This window comes from Lepidothrix coronata, unplaced genomic scaffold, assembly GCF_001604755.1.
Source record: "Lepidothrix coronata isolate B3197 unplaced genomic scaffold, Lepidothrix_coronata-1.0 Scaffold89, whole genome shotgun sequence".
NCBI classification, from domain to species: domain Eukaryota; kingdom Metazoa; phylum Chordata; class Aves; order Passeriformes; family Pipridae; genus Lepidothrix; species Lepidothrix coronata.
The window spans coordinates 1,394,457-1,416,926 of NW_016690269.1; the positions used below are offsets into that span (position 1 = coordinate 1,394,457).

General features: G+C 37.9%; 1 protein-coding gene across 1 annotated transcript in view; it reads left to right on the forward strand.

The window, feature by feature from the left end:
• The first annotated feature begins 993 nt into the window (after positions 1-993).
• LRRC2 (leucine rich repeat containing 2) overlaps positions 994-22,470 on the forward strand; it is a 64,783-nt gene continuing 43,306 nt past the window's right edge. The window contains exons 1-3 of the mRNA XM_017821233.1: positions 994-1,096; positions 10,716-10,861; positions 20,984-21,194. Of these exons, the coding sequence (XP_017676722.1) occupies positions 10,737-10,861; positions 20,984-21,194 (336 nt within the window). The 5' untranslated portion in view covers positions 994-1,096; positions 10,716-10,736. The remainder of the gene's footprint in view (positions 1,097-10,715; positions 10,862-20,983; positions 21,195-22,470) is intronic.

Sequence of the window (22,470 nt, forward strand, 5' to 3'; positions counted from 1 at the left end):
TTAAGTATTACTTCATGCTGTTGTGTTCTGAACAAAAATACAGGAACAAGTTTTCCTAGGCAGTGTGTGAGAGAGCAGAAATATGGACCAGGCTTTTGAACACAGAAGGGATGCACTTTCCCTGCTCCAAAGTATTGTCTCCATCACTGCTTGCATTGTCAGCTCTTGCAGCTGAAGTCTGATAAGGCTCACTGCTGCAGGAAACCAGACAGCTATTTGGCAAAAATATGCAAATTTGTGGGTGGTTGTGTCAGAAGATAAAAATGTGGTAGACAACTTGGATGCAGTGATCCTTTTTTATCACTGGTGTTTGTGAAGAATAAGATGACTGAACGGATTTTCCATTTCTGTTGGTACCAATATAATATGATTTCAGCAAGGACACTGAAAATGCAGCAATGTAAAACCAGTATCTGAAGATTCAGCCAAATCCAGTTGTAGTGATTAATGCTTATTATTACTGGCAGTGATGAAAAATAAACAGAAGTTGTTGAAAAAAGCCAGTTTTTTTTTTTTAATTCAGAAAATTAAATAATATTTTAATTGAAAAGCTGAATTTAAAAGGAAATTTAACCAAAAGCAATTTTGAAAACATCAGACCCAAACTCTTCACTTCAGTTCTTTCTCTGGGTCAATCACTCATGGGACTGTCTGCATGTTATCTTGGAACTGTATGGACATGGGAATGAAGACCTAGTCTGTACCAGAGGAATGCACACTATAGATGTATCTTTTTTCTTATTCTCCTTGCCCCTTTTCCAAAGAAAATACATAAGCATGAGCAACATTAGCTCTGTCACACTTTCCTTGGAGCAAATGAGCTGCTGTCCTGATGCTGTTGTTTCTCATCCTGTGTTGAGTCACTGCAGTGTAGACACTTTATCCTGCCCGTGCCTCTGCTGTAAGAACACAGATCATGTTATCACTGTACAAATATAGAATATTAGTACATCTGGAAGGCCAGTCACGCTGCTGGGCTCAAACAGGTCTGGCTGGCCACGAGCTGTGCTACTGCTATAAACAACCTCAGTGTCCCAAATTGAATAACCACAGAGCACTCCCAGGAGCTCTGGACACTCGTGTTCTTTAGTAGTAGGTGAGTGACAGTTTTGCTGATTATTGTGTTTCTTCAGATGTGCGAAAATGGCAGGGAAAGTAGCTGTCATGTTTTTGTTGCTGCTTCTGAGCTGTGGATTTTTGCATGCTAATGGATATGGGAAAAATAACTGGAGCATGGAGTGTTTCGTCCAAGGTAGTATATTTGGTGGATACCTTTAAAGAGACTAAGATTCACCCCATACACAGCTCCTCTAAGTAGATTTACGCTTGTGACAAATCCAAACTTTATAATTTAGGAAAGCTTTCAAGACTCGCTCTGTGACTCAGTATAATAAACCCTTGCTGTTACATCTCAAGGGTATATGCTGGTGTGAGAATGATTTTCAATAAAAAAAATAGTTGGAGGGGCTGGCCATTTATCTTTGCTGTCTGTCAAAATTTACAGTGAAATTTAAAGAGAGCAATAGAACTTCAGTTTCTGTAGGCTACTTACAGCTAATCTAACTGGCATAGGAGATATATAACCTGCTAAATCTTTTGTGAACAAAGCCTATCATTTAAAGTCAAATATTGTCATTATTGTTGTTGTTGCTACCATAAGTATTTATGTGCTATCACTGACATGTTACTTTCTGTAGGCTAAAAAGGGCTGACCACTGCTTTTCCTCCCAACAGCAGCTAACTGAGCACCATTTCAAGGGTCGGGGTGGATGTTAATGTTTATTAACCAAAGAGGTAAATCCTATCAAAGAGTTTCACTCACTTTGCTCTTCTAAGGCAGAAGGTGAAGGTGGAGAATTATTCCAAAGGAGGATGTCCAGCTGTCCATCCATGCCATCTGTGTCTCCTGTCCGTAGGCATGAGAAGGTTTTGTGGGAAAGAGTAAAGACACAGATGTGGTGAGAGAAGAGAGCTGATAAAATACATGACTTTGTGGTGGGGTTTGGACCATTTGAGCCTAAAGTAGCTTGGCTGCTGGAGTAGCTGAAAGCAGCACTGTCTCTTGCTTATCTGAATTAACTGCCACATCTTAAATCACGGAATTTAGCAGCTTGGGAACTGGCTACGAGCATTTCACTCTGTATACAATTAATGATCTCGTGTCTAACACTGGAAACAGGACTGCTATAGGTCAGACATAGGTTTTTCTCTCCTTCTGCACTAGAGGCAGATGACTGGGTTGGATTCTTAGAGCAATGCATGGAAAATTGCCCTCTGGGAGCAGAAGGAAATGATCAAAATTTTGAGGGTCTTTGATTAGTCACAATTAGGACTAATTGGGAGCCTAAAATTTTGCTGCTGTCATGCACATAGATAACTTCAGAAACTGGACCCTCTGAAGGGACACAAAAGGTAGTAGTAGTAGTATTGCTTTCTGGGGATGGTTCAGTATCCTTAAGTAAAGGATAATAAAAAATATCAATAATAATTTTAATAATAATAATAATAGTAGTAAATAATAAAATATCAAAAATAAAAATAAGAAAAGTCAATGAGATGTGTTAAAAAACTGAAGGGCAAAAACAGGTTTGAGAAACCTGAAACTGTAGTGTTATGTTTAGTTAATATAATCTAATTATGTATCAAAGTCTTCATGTTTTGTTCAGTGGCAATGAGTGCAAATTTATTTGCCATGGGTCTGTGTATGAGCAGTCCAGTGGAGTCTCTCTAATCAGTACTTAGCACATGGCCTGCATTTCCCAGGACCCTGCTGTGTACTACCTAAGACAATTGTTTAGACCTTCTGACTACAGCTACACTCATGCAATCAGCACCTTAAGAAATATGTAATACACTTTTGAGCTTACTGTTTTTCTTTTGACAAGAAACAGCTTTAAAATACATGCCCATTTCAAATAAATAGTTTTTCTCTCAATCTTAAGAGAATTAGACCTCTCTTCAGCAATACCCAGTGAAAAAAAAAAAAAGAATGCATTTATGTCACAGACATCCATCCAGTGTTTCATTACCTTTACTGTCAGTGGAAGAATAATTAGTAGCTCACTGAAGTACTAGGAGAATACAACTGTAATAAATCCCCTTGCATATGTAACATCTATCATGCTTGATGGCAAACATATTACTGCTACAAGAGTTGAGGAAGTGTGAGGAATATTGTAAATCAGCTACTAATTAATCCATAATTAAAGACCTAATTAATGAATAGCCTTGTGAAAAATTGTCTAAAAATCAAAATGTGAAGACTGCAGTGCTAGAGAGGAATCTTGTTTGTGAGACTGGTTAATTTACATCTGGAATAGGAACTGATTAATGAAAACTGTCAGTAAAACACTGTGCTGCAGCACTGGACAGAGAGAAATATGCACACAAAAATGTGTGGAAACCAAGCTTAGCCCTTGCCTGTCTCTTTTTAATTTTGTGGTGTTCAAAGTTATTTCTACCTGAAGCATAAGGACTAGGTCTAGAAAAGACATATTTGCTCTTATTTGTTTTGTGTAAACTATGCAAATGTTATCTATTTGTGTATGACAGAGGTTAATGTCAGGTTCTGGTCTTAAACTCCTCTTAAGTTAGAAAACTAAAAAAGATCTTGATTCACCAGAGCATTCAGGATTAAGTTCCATGATATGCAAAGACACTAATTTCTGAAATTAACTTCAGTGAAAGTTGGACTAATTAATAGCTTGAGAGTGTCACTGCCTGTCTGTGTTTGTTTATCTGGGAGCCAGCTGGATGAGACTGTGCTCTTGAGAGAGCAAAAGGGAACGTTTCAAACTCCCCAAACATCTGGGCTCACGTCCAGGTGTCAGAACTGCTTTCTCCAGCCCTGGAGCAGCTTGTCCCTTTCTTCTATTTATTCCGTGGTGTAGCTACAATAGCTAGATCTCTGTGGATCCAGGCCTTTGGAGGAGTGCCACTGTCATCCCTGGCACTGCCCTGTGTGCCACGTGTTCCCCAGGACCCAGCCATCACACACGTGCCTGCAGATGTGATCTGAAGCACAGTCTGTCTTGGATCCCTGACCTGAAACTCTTAACTGTCAAATCTGCACTGTTGGCAGGCTTAGTGACAGAGAAACCACCCAAATTAGCAGGGAGTATAATTCCCTGCTGGTGTAGAGCAGTAAGAGTCTGTTACTGGTAGCAAGACTAGGCAGGGAAGAGCAGCTTCCAATTTTGGAGGCCTCTCCTACTCCCCAAGTGGCACAGGGAAGCTCCACCTCACTTACAAGCTGTGCACAGTTAGCACAATATACTGGGATATGATGAACACTGTCACAATCTCTATTGCTCTTTCAGTCACAGCATGTTTCTGTAATTTAATCTTGATAACACAAAAAATGTGTTCAGTTGCTACCCAAATGTCTGGTTTCCCTTGAATTATTTAAAGACTTGTGAGATAAATGACTTGATCATTCTGAACTGCAGTGTGAGTGAGCTTATTTCCTAAGAAATTATTTGCAGGATTGTTAGGAAATGTTTCACTCACATTTTCCCCTATGTAATCCTGCCAGTAATATTCATTAGATTGCAGCAGATCTCCCACGGTGATTATCTGAAAGAAAAAGGGCCCAAATGAACCAGGCTGTTAAGCAAATGGAAGAAACCAAGCCATTAATACTTTAGTGACTCCTGTAAAAGAGCAAAGGAAAGTATACACAGTGCTGTTATTGAGGGCAACCAGGCACCACATGAAATCAGGAGGGCTGGTAACAGAGACTAATATTGGCTGTACCTGTGGTATCAAAGCTATGCCAGAGTCTTTCCAGACTCAAGAGAAGACACAGGTCTCGTTCTACAGAATGCACTGTGCACAGAGAAGTTGGCCAGCATTAACACCTGTGTTCAGAGGAGGTTGAGGTGTAGCATAATAAAGCCAATGTAATTTTGGTTTATGACAGGCTGTATTCAACCCGCTGCAGACAAGACAGATAATGTTGGTGAACAGGGAGAAGCTGTAGAAGAGTTGGTCACTGGCAGGCCACAGAGTCAGCACATCTAAGAATGTGAATCTTCTCCTGTGCTCTGCTACTTTTCTGTCCAAAGAAGACGTTGCTTGTCCTTTTTTTTTCTTTCTCTATTATGCTCCTCAGTGCATCTACACATTGATGTCTCTCAGGTGCTGTGATGAATGCAGAAAGGCCTCAAACTGTTCTTTCTATGAAGCTGCTGATGTCAAAAGCACTTTTGCTGTCTGGAAGGCCTTCTGTCCAAAATTCAGGGCTGCTTTTAGCTCATGTACTTGTCAGCAGTTTGTTTGGAACCCAGTTGCCTGAGTCCTCCGTATCTCAGGCTGGGTACACCTCCAAAGGTCCTGCAAGTCACCATTTCTTCCCTTTATACTAAGCCCAGGAGGAAAAGAAAAAAAAAATTGTCAAGTGCCTGCTCAGGGTTCAGAGGTCAAGTGGTAACAAATCCAAGAGGTTTGGGGATCACTGGCTGCCATCAAGGATGGCTGTGGAAGCATCTGGCTGGTCTGTGGCAGGACTGTAAACAAGAGTTGGAGATTCAGTATTGAAGGGAGCAAGGGCATTGAAGGTACAGCACATTAAATCTCTCCAGTTTTACTGGAGAGATTATTTTATGTATAAATTAAATATCTCTGTGTAAAACAAAGAATTGTGTATATTTGGTATCAGAAAGTGTCATGTAGGGTTATTTACTCAGTTTTCCAACTATATTTTAATGGGTATCTGTTGAACACAACATGGTGAACAATTAATTTCCTTACTCCAGAGCAGCCTCCGGGTGACCCTTGGAGAAAAGTAAGTGACTTGTGCAGGCTGTGATGCTGTGGTTCATTGCATGGAGATTATTCCTTGTGGAAGTTTGATTTTTCTTTTTATCTTAGTTTTACATCTCATCTGTGTATTTAGCTCTACAAGGTGGAAACAGGTTTCACCCTGGAGCGGAGATTTTGGTGTGTGGTTTTTAAACTCTTATGTGATGAGCTAAAAATTTAAACTCAGTCTCTTGGATTTGTGTCATCATCCCCTCTCCCCCCAGCCTCTCGAGGTCTCTTTTTGAGGTGAATTAGGTCTGATTCTTCAGAGAATGAAGGAAGGGGTTAGTTTGGTGGTCATTTTCAGAGCCAATTCCATTCCTGATTTACCTCCTAAAAAGTAAAATCGCTCCCAGACATGGGGTGTTCAAAAATGTACAGCCAAAATGTGGCAGTTGAAAGCTTCACATTGGTGGTGTTTGTTCTCCAGGATCTGATCACTCTCTGGTTCATAATGAGCACATAAAATAGCACAACTTAGAAGACAATATTTTTGTCAAAATGATTCCCCACCTCCCCACAACACACTGAAACATCTCAGTGTGCAGGTGTTGCTCTAGTTTAAGTTAATTACAAACATGAATTAAGTGGGGTCGACATCTGAAGCACGCATATGTTTGTAGCAACAGCATGAAAAACAGTAAATGAAAAATGAAAAAGATTATAGACGTCACAAGGCAGATATCTTTTCCATTCTGTTTTCAACTTTCTGAAAAGATTCTGGTTATAGGCCTCCTGAGTACTACTGCTATTTAAAAAAGAAAGTCTGAGGTAGATGCTGGAGAACAGTCTGCATACCTTCAGGTGAATTTATATGATAAAATAAAATAGGTGTTAAAATAAATGATAAAATAAAAATAATCCATGCAGATACTTAGGCAGATGCTTTTACTAACAGTAACACTTAGCATTAATGTTATATCATTTAAATAAAACATACGATGAGTATCATCACTAAGATTTTGGGGTTTTTGCCACTTAATCCTCCAAATGTTTTAGAGTGTCATTATCCTTATACACGTGAGGACTGTGTTTGATTTTAATAGGCCTATCTATATATCCAGTTAAATGAATAAAGTTTCTGCAACACTGTTAAGGAAAGATGTTTTATTCTTTCTGAAACCAGAAATTAGACCCACTTGGTAAGGAGAAGGGTCTCAGTGTTGAGATGGGGCCTGCAGTGGGACAAGTCTGAGAGAGCTGCTTGGTAGGAGAGGTGCTCCAGTGAAGGTACAGAACTCTGGAATGTTGAAATTGAGAAAATCCTTCTGGTTGTAGCATCTCGGACTGAAAGTGCCGCCCTAGGGGAGAGAAACATCTATTTGTGGTTTAGAATGTATAGAGGGAAAATTCTATAGAATGTATAGAGGGAAGATTCCTATGAGCTCCTTATTGATGAAAACTGGACAAAGTTGCAGATGACAAAGGGTTGGACTTGCTGATCTCAGAGGTCTCTTCCAACCCAACTGATTCTATGATTCTACGATTCTATGATTCTATGATTCTATGATTCTATGACACAGCCTCCTGGCTGAGGAAGAGATGATGTTGCAAAGGCCGTGCTGTTCGAAGGGATTTTTAATTCTCTCTCTTCTTAAAAAAAACATGAAGAGTGGAAAGAGTGTAACAAAAGGAAATTTCTCTCCTTTGCTGCTAGCACAAGTCTCTCTGGTCACAACCTCTCTTATCACATTGCCAAATAATGAAATATTTATTAAAAAAGAGCTGTTTTAAAAAATTTTAAATTAATTATTTAAATTATATATTGCTTTAAAATATTTCCTTAAATGTAGCGTGTAGCTGCTTATTAAGGGAATATCTTACAATAATTAAAAAAAAAAAGTATCATGGATGGCCAGCTTTGTTTCTGAGCTAATCATAACTCAGAAGATAAGATTAGTTTGGCCACCTAGTATGTTGCCTTTTAAGGATATTGGTTAAGGCCTTGTAGATTATTTCCTGGGAGGTGTAAATAGCTAGGGATAAGATTGTTTGCTTTCACAGACAGAGAACTAGTTTCTCCACACTAGTTTCTCCTGTAAACAATATTTTTGCCTTCTTTTTATGTTTCTGAATCCCCTTTCCCCTGGAAAGCACTGTACATAAATTGAATACATTACTGAATAGCCTTGCTTTTGTGATCTATCTCACTAATAACTCAAAAGACTGATAAATGTTATAACCATGCATCCTCTAACAAAGTTGTGTTGGTGATCTAAAGCATAATTTAGCAATGTTGAATTACAAAAGGATGGGGAATTTTGAAGAGGAAGGGGACTGTAGTATAGATTTGGATGAATAATCATATGACTGCTTTGAGCAGAGCAGTTGGACTGGGTGACCTCCAGAGGCCCTTTCTAACTTCTCTGCTTCCTGGCAATTGGTAAAGTGATAATAGTGATTACCTGTGAAGAACTCAAGCATGGGATAATACACAGCAGTGTTTCCACTTGAAGGGAAGAAGTTAGAAAGAAGTGTATAGTGAGACATTTCTCTACCCAAATTTAACTTCCAACCTGTAACAACAACAACAACAATAACAACAACATCAATAACAATAACAACAGCAATAATAATAATAGATTAAAGCAACAACGGTATGTGATGTTGAACATGTACAGCCCCATGCATTTCTAGAAATGGTAATCATTATTGGTAGTTGCCTCTTCTGTCATAAATTCTTGCCATGCATGAGTAGGTACCCTGAAGAACTCACACTTAGGATCAGATTAGTTGAGTTTTGGCCAGTTTGCCAGGCTCTGTTTTCTGGGCAACATCTCATCATCATAAAAATGGTAGTGTCTGATCTTTGGCAAATGCATGCTTGATACTTGCCCATTTTTTAGACGAGGATATAGGGTAAAGCAATAGCTCTGTGAAGATTGTTAGGTGACCTTTTCAGAGTTGTAGGTGGCAAAAAGCATTCTGTGTTTGTCCTGATGAATATTTCTAAAGCCTGTCACCCTCTAATCTGATCAGGATTTGTGGATTTGCTCCTTCTGAAGGGATTAGTCCTGAGGAGTTATGATGGACACCTCTCACCTCCCACCCAAGTTCGTCCTCTGCTTGTTCTACCCCTGAAGAAAACCCCCCCAATGCACTGCAGCCTAGTGCAATATGTGAATAAAAGCTGTATGAACTTTTCCAACCTGAGTGTCTAATAAATCAGTGCCTCAGTAAAGAACAGATGACTTAACCTGTGAGACGGAAGGTGGGGAAAAAGTCAAGGAAAAAGAGCACTTTCACAGTCTACTCAGACTCTGTGTTGATTAGGGCCATCTAGTTTCAATAGAGGTCAAGTGTCCAGCTGCAACTTCACTGTCTGGCAACAAATCAGCTCCTGCAATAGTCCTTCTACCAAAACACACTGCTATAAACTGATCTATTAGAATTAATTAGACCTTACAGAGCGACTGCTGGTCTGCAGTTACTATGAGGGGGGAAGTCCTTGTCACTGGGTTTCTTTCTCTGGTAAGTAGAGGTGAATGTTTTATTTTATGCAGCAAACAGTTCCTGTAAATTATCAGTGAATATGTCTTGTAAGGGTCAGCTGATTATAGATAAACCTTTCCCCAGAGAAGAAGGTCACTGTTCTAATTACACTGCTTTAATGGGGTTTTGACTTGGCTGTTGTCAGCAGTTGGTTCCAGGTGGGTCGGGAACTATTTTTGCCACATTCTTAGTACTTGCAAAGATAAACAAGAAAGGGGAGCAGCTTTATGAACAGCAAAGATAACATTTTATATAAACATCCTAAGGTACAGAAAGCTATGTAAGTAGAAAGATACTGGTCTCTGACCAGTCTCTGTGCCAGTACCTGCAGGTATTTGTAGGGCACTTTCTTACTGAGATGACTAATAAGGCAAACAGGTAGGAAACTTTCCTGTGGGGGTACCTGTGCATAATCCTTTTGTGTCCATGCTGTGCATTTTGCAGAGGACAGGGGGGTGTTTTGCTGGCTCAGAAGAAATTATTCTTTGTGTGTTATGTCTTACAGAGAGATGTAACATCTTACAGGTGAAAGAGGGTGAAAGAGAAAAGGACATTTGCAAAGCCTCGAGAGAAAAAAATACAAAGGGGAGAATAATTTCCCATTCCTCCTCAGTATTATAAGAGAAGGACAGATAATAAATGGCCCTAGCTGGAGAATGTAAGGCTTTGAAAAATGATCACCATAAAGTAAAAAAGATATAGATACAAACTTGAAAACACCCAGGAAAGGAAGGGGCAGATTGCTCTTTAACTGATCAGTAGACAGTCCAGCAGGGTTTTCTTCCTTCTTTTCTTTATTTTTTTAATAAGCTTGGAAATGGTATAATAGATGTGTTCTCTAATAAAACCTCACACAAAGTTTAAGTAAGTGACTTTTCTGTGTAGGTGATCTAGCTACATTTCATGAAAGCCACTTATACCGTGATGATAGTACCCTTACCAGTGACCCCAAGAAAAAATAGTATAGCTTCACCTCTTTTATCTAGATTTGTATGTGTGCTTACATTAGGGATTTTAGTAGGTGAACTAGAACCCAAGATGAATTTGCACAATTTAAAACTTAGTAAATTCTTTGGGAGCTCTCATTTTAATATTACAGAAATTGTTAAAAATGCAAAGTGTTTAAAGCTGTTTTTGTCAGTGTTACTTAATCCGAGTAGTATTCCTTTACATCTCTGTCTTTATCATGGAAAGAGAAAAGTGTAAGGGACACAAAAAATTTAACATGTAGCTGTTGCCGTAGATTTTATGTAGAAGTTGATTGTAAGCTGCATTGATTACTGCCAGCACAAAACCCCTGGACAAATTGAGTAAGATAGAAAGCGTGCTATGTTAATATTTCTTATGTCTTCAGCTCTTCTCCCCAGACAATTTTAATGAAAAACGATAGTTTAGTTCCTTGTTTTGGCTTGTTCTTGCAGGAGCAGCTTAATGTCGACAGTATGGGGCATCAGGTGATAATATTTGACTTTTCTGTCATAAGAGGACTGTGGGAAACTCGAGTTAAGAAGAACAAAGAACGTCAGAGGAAGGAGAAAGAAAGATTAGAAAAAAGTGCATTGGAGAGGTAAAGCCAACTTTTGTGCTGCTCATTTTAGCTGAATCTGTTCTTATTACCCACTAACACTGTCATGTACTAAGCATTACTCAATGATTAAAATTTTGCTTTTTGGGTTCAGTTTCAATGATTTCTCACCTCCTTTCCTCAGAGGATTGTCAGAGAAATGCAGCACAAACTGTGCTTGTATTTCCTCAGTCCTGCTCTTTTCCAGTGTAGGTTGGGATTTACCAATCGTGTATTTTATTGTTTAGTTGACTCAAATGGAAGAGAAAAGTAACACATTTTGTGCCTTTCTATTTCTTATTTGCTGTATAAAACTATAGCTTATTAATTATGGAATTCATGAAAACACGCTCGTTTCAGTATTAAGAAATACTTAAATTCTTTTTCTGGAGTTAACAGGGGAACCAAAAGGAATTAAATTAATTGGCATATTCAATTGCTTGTGAATAGGAGATAAAGAATAGAATAAAAGAATTTTTTTTTTTAAGTATTAAAGATGTCCTTGATTATAATGCTTATGTCCACTAATATTTTTGCTGTTTTTATTATATTTAATTTATGGTTTCCTTAAGAAATGTTTTACTTCTCATAAGACACTCTTGAATATTATATTGTGCTGACAGTGTTGGAAACTTATGACTTGTTTTTCTCCCTCCAAGAAGAGAAAAAAAGAATAAAAATCCCTTTATACTTTAAAAAATAAAATGCACAGGGTTAAACAGTGCCCTTTCTTAAGAGCATCATTGCATTGAACCTTCATGTGGTGTTTTGGTGATCTCAGGGAACTCCTGCTTATAGATTCTGTCACTGCCAGTGCAGCTACACTGACAACACAGCTGCTGGTCTAAGAGGAGGTTTAATACAAGGTCTGACTGTCCTTTCTGCAGGACCTTTCTCTTCAAGANTCTCTTCAAGACATCTGTAGTAGCAGTCTTGGTTCTTCCATCTCTACCAAAGCCTGAGTTAAAAACCGTAATCCTAACAAGGAAAAAGGAAATAGGAAAAAGAAAAAAAGAAAAAAGAAAAAAGGGAAAAGAAAAAAGAAAAAAGAAAAAAGAAAAAAGAAAAAAGAAAAAAGAAGAAGGAAAAAAAAAGTTCATTCCACAGGTTGAATTCTCTAGCAAGACCTTTCTTTTTGGTCTGAGCTGTGTCCTGGTTTCAGGATAGAGTTAGTTTTCTTCTTGGTAATTGGTACAGTGCTATGGTTTGGATTTAGTATGAGATAATGTTGATGTAACATTGATGTTTTGGCTGTTGCTGAGCAGTGCTTATGCTGTGTTAAGAACTTTCCAGTGTCTTATTCTCTGCCAGTGAGGAGCAGCACAAAGAACTGTCAAGGAGCACAGCCAGGACAGCTGACCTGAGCTGGATATTCCATATTATAGAACATTATTCTCAGCCTATAAACTGGTGGAGTTGGCTGGAAGTGACTGATTGTTTCTCAGGAATGGTTTGGGAATTGTTCAACAGGTTGTGAACAGTTGCATTGGGCATCACTTGTTTCTTTTGGGTTTTATTTCTCTCTTAGGTTTTATTTCTCTCTCTCTCCTCTTCATTATTATTATTGCTATTAATATTAGTAATATATTAATATTAGTAATATTATTACACTTTACTTTGTTTCTGTTGATAAATTGTTCTTGTCTCAATGAAATTTTACTTTTTTTTCCCTGATTCTTTTCCCCATCTCACCAGAGAGCTGGGGAGTGTCTGTGTGGTACTTGGTTACTGTCTGGAGTTAAACCATGACAGCTGGGATATGGATGTTTCCTGTTTCCATTATGGTTGAAAAGACAATTGAAAGGATTTGGGATGAAGCTTGATCAAACCTTATTTCTGTCCCAATGTGGACAACATGTCAACAGCCCTCTGCCACAGTTTTTTTTTTTTTATTTTGGTTGTCCGTGGTGCAGAAGATAACTTTTGAGTTCTCCAGTAAAAAACCAAATCAGGATCTAGGAATGGGCAACTTCTCCTGTAAGAGGGAAAGAAGGTAACCTTATGTGCTCTGAGGTAGCTAATTTGAGCTCCCATGTTTTTAGTCAGTGGCACAGGTTAAGACTAATTTCTTACTGTGACTTGTCTTTTCCATAAAACCAGTACATTCTCCCTGCCTTTTCTGCCTGAGGTTATTTGTCTGTAGCCACCCTTCCACCTGAAAGAAGGGAGCTTGACTGCTTGCTCTGACCTTTTCTGCTAATGGGGTCCAAAGTCGTTCTGGTATCTTCCTGTACCAACTGGAGATGGGGAATTTGAGATATAATGCCCAGAAATAAAAGGGCTCAAGTGCACTTGCAGCACGCAGGAAGGGTTTTTGTTTTCTTCCTCTAAATTGCAATTTACCTGCTGTGCTTTGGATGGTTGTGCACCTTCATGCTCTCAGATTGCTTTCCAGTTAGTTCTACTTCTAGAGCTTCTGGGAAAAAGGAGGAAATACATTTAGGTTTTGTCTCCTGAGTATAAGTGATCAGTGTTTCATCCCCTGTGATGAATGGCAAAGTCCATATTCATCCTCACAGAACAGACAAAGCTGGCAGAATAACAAGCAAAGTAATATGAATATTAGTAATAACATGCTAAATTCAGTTAAAAGAAAATCTTCTTTGTTTTATGAAGTGTGCAGTGACCACTGGTATTTAGGTCCTGAATGTCAGATCACGAGTTATTTCTTAGATGCTTTTCAGTACTCTCAAATGTTGGACCAAAAATATGACAAGACTTTGCTTGTTGTTGTCTTGAAAGTACAGATAAAATTTTAATTAGGATTAAATACCTAATAGAAATAATATTTTCCTGTAGAAATACATGTAATTATTTTATGGAGTTCTGTGGGTGACTAAATTCTGATATAAAACACTCAGAGACAGCAATTCTAGTATTGTCAAGGAGACACACAGAAATCAATGTTAGTACACACTGTGTCACAGTAAGAAAGTGTTTTGTAAAGGATTTTGATCCCAAGTGATATTTCCAAAAAGACATTTAAAGAAGGCAGTTAGTTGCCCCAGTTGAGGACTGCATTCTAGCATTTAAGATTCCAGATATCTACTTTTGCCAGCAACCAGAGTGAATTCCTAAGTAGGGCTGAAATTAAGAGACTTTCTCTGCAAATAGACCCATGTAACAGATGAGTTTGCAATCTGGCCTTCCGAGGTTGCTTTGTTTTGCTCCTTTTTTTTTTTTAAACAAGTTTTTCTCAAAGAACTTTCAATTTGCCAGTGCCCTTGAGATTGCACAGGTCCTTTATAGCCATGTTGCCATGTAAAATGACCTAATAATTTGTAGTGAAATGTAGTATCTATTATTTGAGGACAAACTCCCAGTTAACCTCTAGGGAATCTGCTTGCCTTGGGGCAAGGCAATTTGCTTCATGCAGAATCAGTGAACAGTCACATGTAAGATATTTTTTGACTGGAGATTTTCTTAGAGAAAAAAAATCTCACAAATGAATAAAAAACTTAAACTCTGTTTGCATTAACAGTGAGCTCTTGTAAAGATTTTTGGGAATTTACAGGTCTAGAGGAGAGGTTGAAGCAACTGTCCAGTGAGAGCTGATTCTGGCCAGCCAACAACTGTGAGAGATTCTTATCTGGCCTTCTGAGGTATTGGTATCACACAATTTGTGTGGAATTAATTCAATCCTCAGTTTCCCCCGTGGTTTTGTGGGACTGTGGAAGTATGGCAATTCAAAGAACACACACAAACCAGCAGCTGAATATAAAAGAAAAAGAAATAGAATGGTGTTGTACAGGTTTAATTTCATTTTACTTCATGTTCTTGATCGATCCAGACAAGCCCATTCTAAATCTCCCATAGGATATGAAACACAAACTGTTACAAAAAATGTGCACTGTACTGTGTTTATGAAAGTCCATATTATTGGAGGAAGTTTGTGTTCATAGCAGTGTTTTATATTTAATCTTGATTCTGGTAGTTGGGAACAGTCTTATATTGTACCCTGAAATATTGAATGTTGTCAGGTTAACTTGCTGTGGTATGATGGTTTTCTTCAACAAGTTTTCCTTTATACTTTTTTTTAAGGGAGTGAGAGTGAAAGTTTACAGTTAGATTTTATTTTTTTTAAGGATTGTGACATGTTTGTCTTCTGTGTGAAAGCAGGTAAGATAAAACTGGAGGCTAACAAATTAAGCATTCAAGTGAGGAAATGCCAGAGCTGTTTGCCCAGATTAGCTATCTAAATCTTTGCTGTGAAAAGAAAGGCACAGCCTCTTCTATTCACTAACAAACATGCAGCAATGATAAAAGTTTGTTCAGCTACCTCTTCCAGTGTGTCTCTTCTCCAAAAATTTCCTCTCGAAGCCTGGCTGGCTAAATGTGCATGTAATTATTTTTCTGAGTAATGCAATTCCTGAATGTTAAAAGTAAAAAGCAAAATATAAAAAGCAAAAAGCAAACTACACTATACAGGCAGACACTATACAGGCAGACAGTGATTTTTTTTCCCTGAGAGGTTACGTGTTCATTTAATAAAAAAGATTTGTCTCTATCTCTCTGCCAAACTTTAAGTTTGTACCTGAAATAAGATTTTATTTGCGATGTTTATTCTCCTACTCAGTTCAAACCTCTTTCCCAGCAAATCTAAAACTTTGTCCACAAGTCCTTTGGCCACAAACACAAATTGTAGACAACAAGCCGGGATTAGATGTGCAGCACTAATAAGCACTTTGTTTTTAGGCACCTGGGCATACAGGCCTTGCATGTAAAATAATGCACAGAAGTGTGTTGTGAGGTAAAAGCTGTTGTTCAGCCACAACCCTTTACAACCCATGGAAAAGCCTGGCAATGAGGTTGAAATTAGATCAATTCAATTGAATTTGAAGCAAATGTTACTCATCCATCAGGAATATTGTTTTGGGCTGAGCTCCAGTTTGACTGTGATGGTGTTATAACAATTCCATGGGCTTATTTAATGATCCTGTGTGGCTGGTGATGCCTAAACTGGTGTCACCATGTCCTGGCCAGTTCGTCCATCCTGATTTAGAGTAAATAGTGCCATCTAACGAAACTTCCTTTCTTTACCAAAGAGCCATAGCTTTTTCCTCAAGGCCTCCCAGTCAGACCCTGAGCAGCAGGAGGTGCAACAATTGAAAGAAACCCAATTACTCCTTGATTGCTTTGATGGCTCTGAAATCCTCACCATCGGACAATTCCTGTTTTCCAAGGTGGTTGCTCCTTTGAAAGGTCCAGTCACTGAATTTGTTGTGTAGTAAGTCTTTGCATCAGGTTGATTAGATTAGAGAAACTAAAATATCAGGCAAGGAGCTGCCCTATTATTGGTAGGTAATATGTATAATAATAATAATAATAATATAGAAAGGTTGTGTGTCGTGAAATCTCATTTCTGCAGGTGTACTGCAGTAGTGAAATAGCATTTGGGGAATGATTACCTGATGAGAAATTCAGCACTAACCAAAATGGAAATACCTGAATCTTCTATTTCCCTGGTGTTCCCGTTTCATATCTACAGTGTATGGTCCTGAAAGCTTACTGGAAAAAGGCAGTGTATTGGGAAATAACTTGCCAAAGTAAAATTTGCTTTACACCACATACAGTCTGCCTCAGTGACAGGTGTGCTTTTGTGTTAGAGATATATGGGTATAAAACTTAACTTTTTTTTTTCTTTTTTTTGTCAAACATAATCTCCATGCAACTAGCCTTTTCAAAAATGACTTGGACTATTTTTATGATTGAAGTGGAAGTACTGGGCTAGTTTGCTGTGTTGGAACCTTAGTTCTTGTCTGGGTCTTTTGTCCAGGAAAAATATTTTTCTCTGTTCATACTCCCACCTAAATTAGGCTTGACTAACTCCAGCATTTTAAACACTGAAAATGATTGTTGTTTCTTTAATCTGACTGCAATGGTTTGATCAAGTTCTAGAGGAAGACCAAAATATTTTATTGCTGAATAGTATTAAAAAGATATAAACTTTAGGAGGGCTGTGACTTTTGTAACCAACTCATTTCCCATGTGTGAAAATGTGTTTCTGCAATATCAGGAGCCATCAAGGTGTCAAGACCAGAAATCTAATTTCTCTACGTATTTAAAAGATGATTTTTATTTCTGTGGATATCTGTGGTGTCTGTTTTCCACAGTTTTAGAAGCCTTTTCTTTCAGAAAATTCAGAAAGATTTAGAAGATTCATGCAATAGCCTTCAGATATGACAAGCGTGACAGAAATTCTGTCTTATTTGAGGGTTGCCACCAAAGAAAGACTTGAAATGGTCTTTATTTTTATAAAGATCCTTTAAGAAGTACCATCACCTCAGTTTTTTTACGATGACAGAGCAGAATGACAACATCCCTTTGTTTTCATCTCAACTGGACCTGCAAATTGCAGCTTTGTAGTCTTTGCTTCATGACAGGTCCTGGCTGGGGTGTAAGTTAGAGCTCCAGGTCAGGAAGGCTCACAGGGATTCATTTGGTTAATGTGTAACCCGAGAATACGGCAGGGGTTGTAAATTATTTGAACCTCTGCCTATGGGAAATATAATGTTTTCATTCTGAAATGTACCGTACAAAATGATGCACTTTTTTGCTCCGTTATTAATTCACTTTCCATCTGTTCAAAATGTGCTTGTACATAGTCTGGTGACTATAAGTGGGCATTCTTGCATTCTTTAAAAGCTTAACAGAGCATTTTGCCATAATTTAATGTAGGACTAAAGAAGAAATTTGACACAGGATTTCCATATCAGTGTGTAATATCCATATTGAATTCCCTACCAGGTTTAATTTTTAATGCCTCTCTTTCTTCTGAGGTCAATATTTCACCGACTGATTTGCTTAACATCCATTTTTTGTTATGTGCATTTTGTTTTAGTTGGCTGGCAATGACCTCCTGTGTTTAGTGTTTTGTTATCAGCAAACTGTCAGAGGGCAATTTATTGTTTCAGCTTTAATGTAGCTCCTTTCTTGCCATTTTCTGTATTCCTTGTTGTGAGAGAGTAAAATTTTAGATCTGAACCCTCTGCTCCAGTGCTCCTGGAGTCTACCTGACAGAGCCAGCACTGAGGTGTAGTAGTGCAGCTCAGTGCCTTACTTCTTACTGAGTTAGACTTTTTGACCTCTTCTGTCTGTTTGTTTTTTTTTTTTTTTAAAGTTTCTAACACTGTTAGAATTTATACTGTGAGGAATGAATCAGTTATTTTTTTTTTTTTTTGTGATTGAGTGAAAAGCAATGAATTAAAAGAAATCCCCATTTTGTGGGCAAGCTTTTTTCAGTGCATGGAGTTATGCACTGAGCTCAAATGTTTATTGTTCTGATGGAAAATGAAGGAATTCCACGGAAATGAGAGGATAGTAATGTAAAGTTAAACTTCACAGAGGGACAGAAAAGCTGTATATGGAGGACTGGAGCAGAATGTGAGAAACAGCAGTACAGTGGTGGTAAGTGAAACTAAGATTATTTAGAATATTTTAGGAAAAAAAAATGAATTTTAGGGCTTTGGTCCTGTGGTCCTGAGGTTTGGTTCAGATAATTGCAACCTCTGCACTTTTTTGTGCTGGTGGTTTCTGTGGCTCAAATGGCAGATTGAATAGGTAAGATCAACACTAAAAATTGAATTGGCTCACGTGTCAGAGCATCTGAAAAAGGTGTTTGGGCTTTCATGGCTGATATGGAAAATATCAGCTGATGTGGAAAATTCTGTCATCTGAGCAGTTATAAACTGTAACTGGAGGAGACACCCTTGGTAGGGCTGCCTGGTGCAATCCTGGGTCTCTATAACCAGAAATATCATCTGCAGCTTGTTGAAGTATCACAATGTGGGCTAAGGAGCTGTGTCTGCTCCAACCTATTTTCTTGTCTTTGTCATAGTAGCTTCAGAAGAGATTAGGAGGTGTGCATAGTTGGTGGACTCTTCCCTGATTGTACCAGCAGCTTCTGCCCCCTCTAGGGACTCTCTGAACTAAACGTGTTGTTGGACATATTTTCTGTCTGTCCAGTCTTCCTAGCTCATATCACGCCTTGCTGTGGCATGAAGGAGTCCACACTGCAGCAGACACTGGGAGAAATTGGGGGTTTTATTTCAAATATATATTTTACTGTTCTCATGCCTCCTCTGTTGACACTTTGAATACCAGAAAGTCCTCCAGGCGTCTACACATAAAGTACTTTCTGATCTCTTTAATGAAAACTGAAGCCAATTCTGCAGCTCTCAATAGCTTCTATAACTATTCCTTCACTGCTCCATTCATACCTTGATAAATTATTGTTCCCATCATCTCTCTGGGGGGCTTCCTGCTTTTGATATGCTACAAAATCCTTTTCCTATTCATTTGTACACCTGCAGTAAGGAACTTCACTTGTTTTTTTTTGTCCTTATCAGACCTTATACTGCCTTATAATTTCTTAGTTGGAAGATAAATACCATTTTATCTTTCTTTAAATATTTTTGCATTTTTTGCAACAGGGGGAGAAAGATATCCTTACTGTCTCTTCATTAGAACGTGCTTTAAATTTGTACTGTCCTCATGCAGCCGTCCAAAATTTTATCCAGTAAGCTACACTTTTAACCAAGTTCCTTGTTAATTCACCTTCTGAAACATCTTAGAAGGTGCTTAGAAGGTATTTTCTCCTTATAAAGATGTCACTTGGGAACACATTGCAGTTGTTATTACTGAAGAAGCTTTTTACAGTTCTCTGGTGGTCCCATGTGTGTTGTGTTGCTCCTTGAAGCTGTCCTCCAGTGGTCTCTCAGGCTCCCTTCCCTGACAAATGGTCATATGTATTTTCTAAAACTGTACAAAGTGTCTGCAACACATGCCTGTGCTGTGTGTTTGTCTCTGCTGTTGCTGTGCTCTCTGCTTTCAAGTCTCTCTAACATCCCCTGAGGTTTCTGTGAGTGCTACAGTGCATCCAGCTGTCTCAATAACACCTTTCCTATTTAGGCGTGCAGTTTTGATCTCTTAAGATTTATTTTGATAGCATTGAGACAAATATGACTTTTAATCTGTTCTATCATATTCCTGTAAGCACGTTCTGCACTGCAGTTTCTATATCACACCTTGTTATGAGTGTCCAAAAATTATTTATTTCCACAAAAGGTTTTGGAGATGCTTCTTGTGATTCTGTTTCATGTGCCATTTTTTAACGCCTTAGCATTGTAAAGCAAAGTCCCATCATTATCTGGGAGTACCTGTACAATTTTTGCTACTCCCTACTCGAACTTTACAAACTTGCATGTGATTCTTTTTCTAGGACATGACATTTTTTACCTTCTCTAAGGGCAATTTATCCTGAACTTTGTGTCCTCCTTCAGCTGTCAGTTTGGTTCAGTCCTTTAGCTTAAAATTTCTGCTGGAGGGTGGAGATCACATAAATGAGTCTCATGTACAACAGGGATTCAAAGTGTGAGATCAGCCCCTCGTGCAGGGGGCTCTGCAGAGTCTTATTTTGGTGTAAATAAGGCTTACTTCACTTAATCAACCTGCTCTTTAATTGACTAAGCTGAAATAAATCTCTCAGAACTAAAAAGCATGTGCTTTTGACAATGCTTAGTTAGATCAAATTGACTTTGCACCTGCAGTTCTATGAGAAAAAAGTTTGCCTTGGAGGTGAACCTAAAGTTACACTGAAATGGAATCTGAAATGAGTTGGCACGTGATAACATTGACCTTTACCTTCTAAGAAGATGTTGGTGTGAAAATGAAAATAAATCATTATGCTGGAACAAAAAAGGGCACTTCTTACTTTCTAAAATGACCTTTTTTTCCACAGTAGAACTTTTGCATACGTCACCAGGTTCATTTAGTTTATGCATATAACTTGTTTTGTGAGAATGTATTTCCTATCCCATGAAAACAATTCTTTTACATGGCAGTGTGCTCAGTCTCCACTTTTCTGTTATTCTCTGGGTGTCACTGTTTTGTAGTCAGTGAATGAAATCCTGCTCATTTGAAATCTATATGTGTGTCTACAAAATCTTTGCATGACTCCAGGAATGTACCTTTATTTATTTATTTTTTTTAAAATAACTATCAATATTTGAGATAAATAATTATATTTTGTTAAGTACTTGTGGAAACAAAGATCAGGCTTTAAGACTTAGCTGTTATATTTTTTTTTCAGCTGATTCACATAAACCCTTTTTGGTACTATTTCAGGATAAAACAGGAATGGACTTTGATACTAGAATGCCGTAAGAAAGGTATTCCTCAATCAAAATACCTCAAAAATGGCTTTGTAGACACCAGTGAGAAGAACCTGGACACTTCTGGAAAGAATCCTCAGCTCAAGAAAATACATGCTTTGTCGGATGAAGTGAATAAGGAAAGAAACAAGTTTATTTTCCAACTTTCTGGAGAGCAGTGGACGGTAAATACAGTGGAAAATATGTTTCTGTTGTTAAAGAGTTTGGGGAGCTTAGCACTCTGTTTTTTAATCCTCCCCCTTTTTTTTTTCTCTCAATGCATATGAAGTTGCTGCTTTTTCACAGTGTTAGAAGTGACAAAAACATTTCCTATTTTAGCCTGAACTAGTGGTTTAGTTTTCAGGTGTGGATATTTTAAGTTCTTTACTGATACGTGCAATTTATCCCTCGCAAAAATTTTGGTGTGAGCACTCACACTGCAATAAGGTGTCTTTTTCTGAAAATTCCCCAGTGGGTGGAAAGACATGAAAATAATAAATATTCAGCTTTGTTGGCTTGTTGATGTCTACTGATGATCAGAGATTTCTATTCTTGCTTCAATGTTGTGATAACACTTTCTCAAGCTCTGCTCAATTCAGAAGTAATGTTGGCATCAATCCACAATGGTCTGGCTGAAAAAACCCCACTTTTTACTTGCAGTTTTGTTTGATGTAAAACAGCAGTTTGCAAGCAAGCTCTGAATTATTGCTAGTTTGAAATTAAGCAAATGGTGGATTAGCATTGGTCTGAAGTTTTCTAGAGTTGTAAAAGCTTTGACTGAAGTGTAGTTTGAAGAAATACTACTTTATTAATAATAAAGTTAAATTATAATTTTGACTTTTGCGTAGTCTATAATTTTGAAATATATCTTTCAAATTTTCATTATAAAAAGTTAAAAAGTTAATTGATGAGATGGTTTTTTTCACATTTTACTAGAACAATTTTTTTTTTTGGGATTTGCTTTCAAAGTAACTTTATCCTAGATTTGATCTTGAATATGAAGGTGCTTTCTTTTTCAGTGCATCAGGGAGCAGAGAGCTGCATAACTAAACTTTTCTGTTGCTTATTGGCTTTTGGCAAACCGCTGAAATTTTGCTTTGTCACCACAAGGAAGGCTTTACGTTAGGAAGCAAAATCAGTGTTTTGTTCTGTTTTCCAGACCATTTAGTTTTAACTTGACATTCTGAAAAATCACATTTAAGAGAGATTGGTGTACTGTATGTGTTTCAATAACAGAACGTGTCATAGCTCAAGTGTCTGCAGACAAAGAGAAAATCCAAGCTGCTTTATTTAGAGACCAATGCTCCTTCAAAATCAAAGTAACTCTGTAAGAGCTGAAAATTATTTAAAAATTGTGAAAATTCGCTTGACAACGTTCCAAGAGAACTTCATTGAGGAAATTTTGTAAAATTTATATCTGTTTTACAAATCATACCACTTGCTTTGCTTTTCAAAATCTCA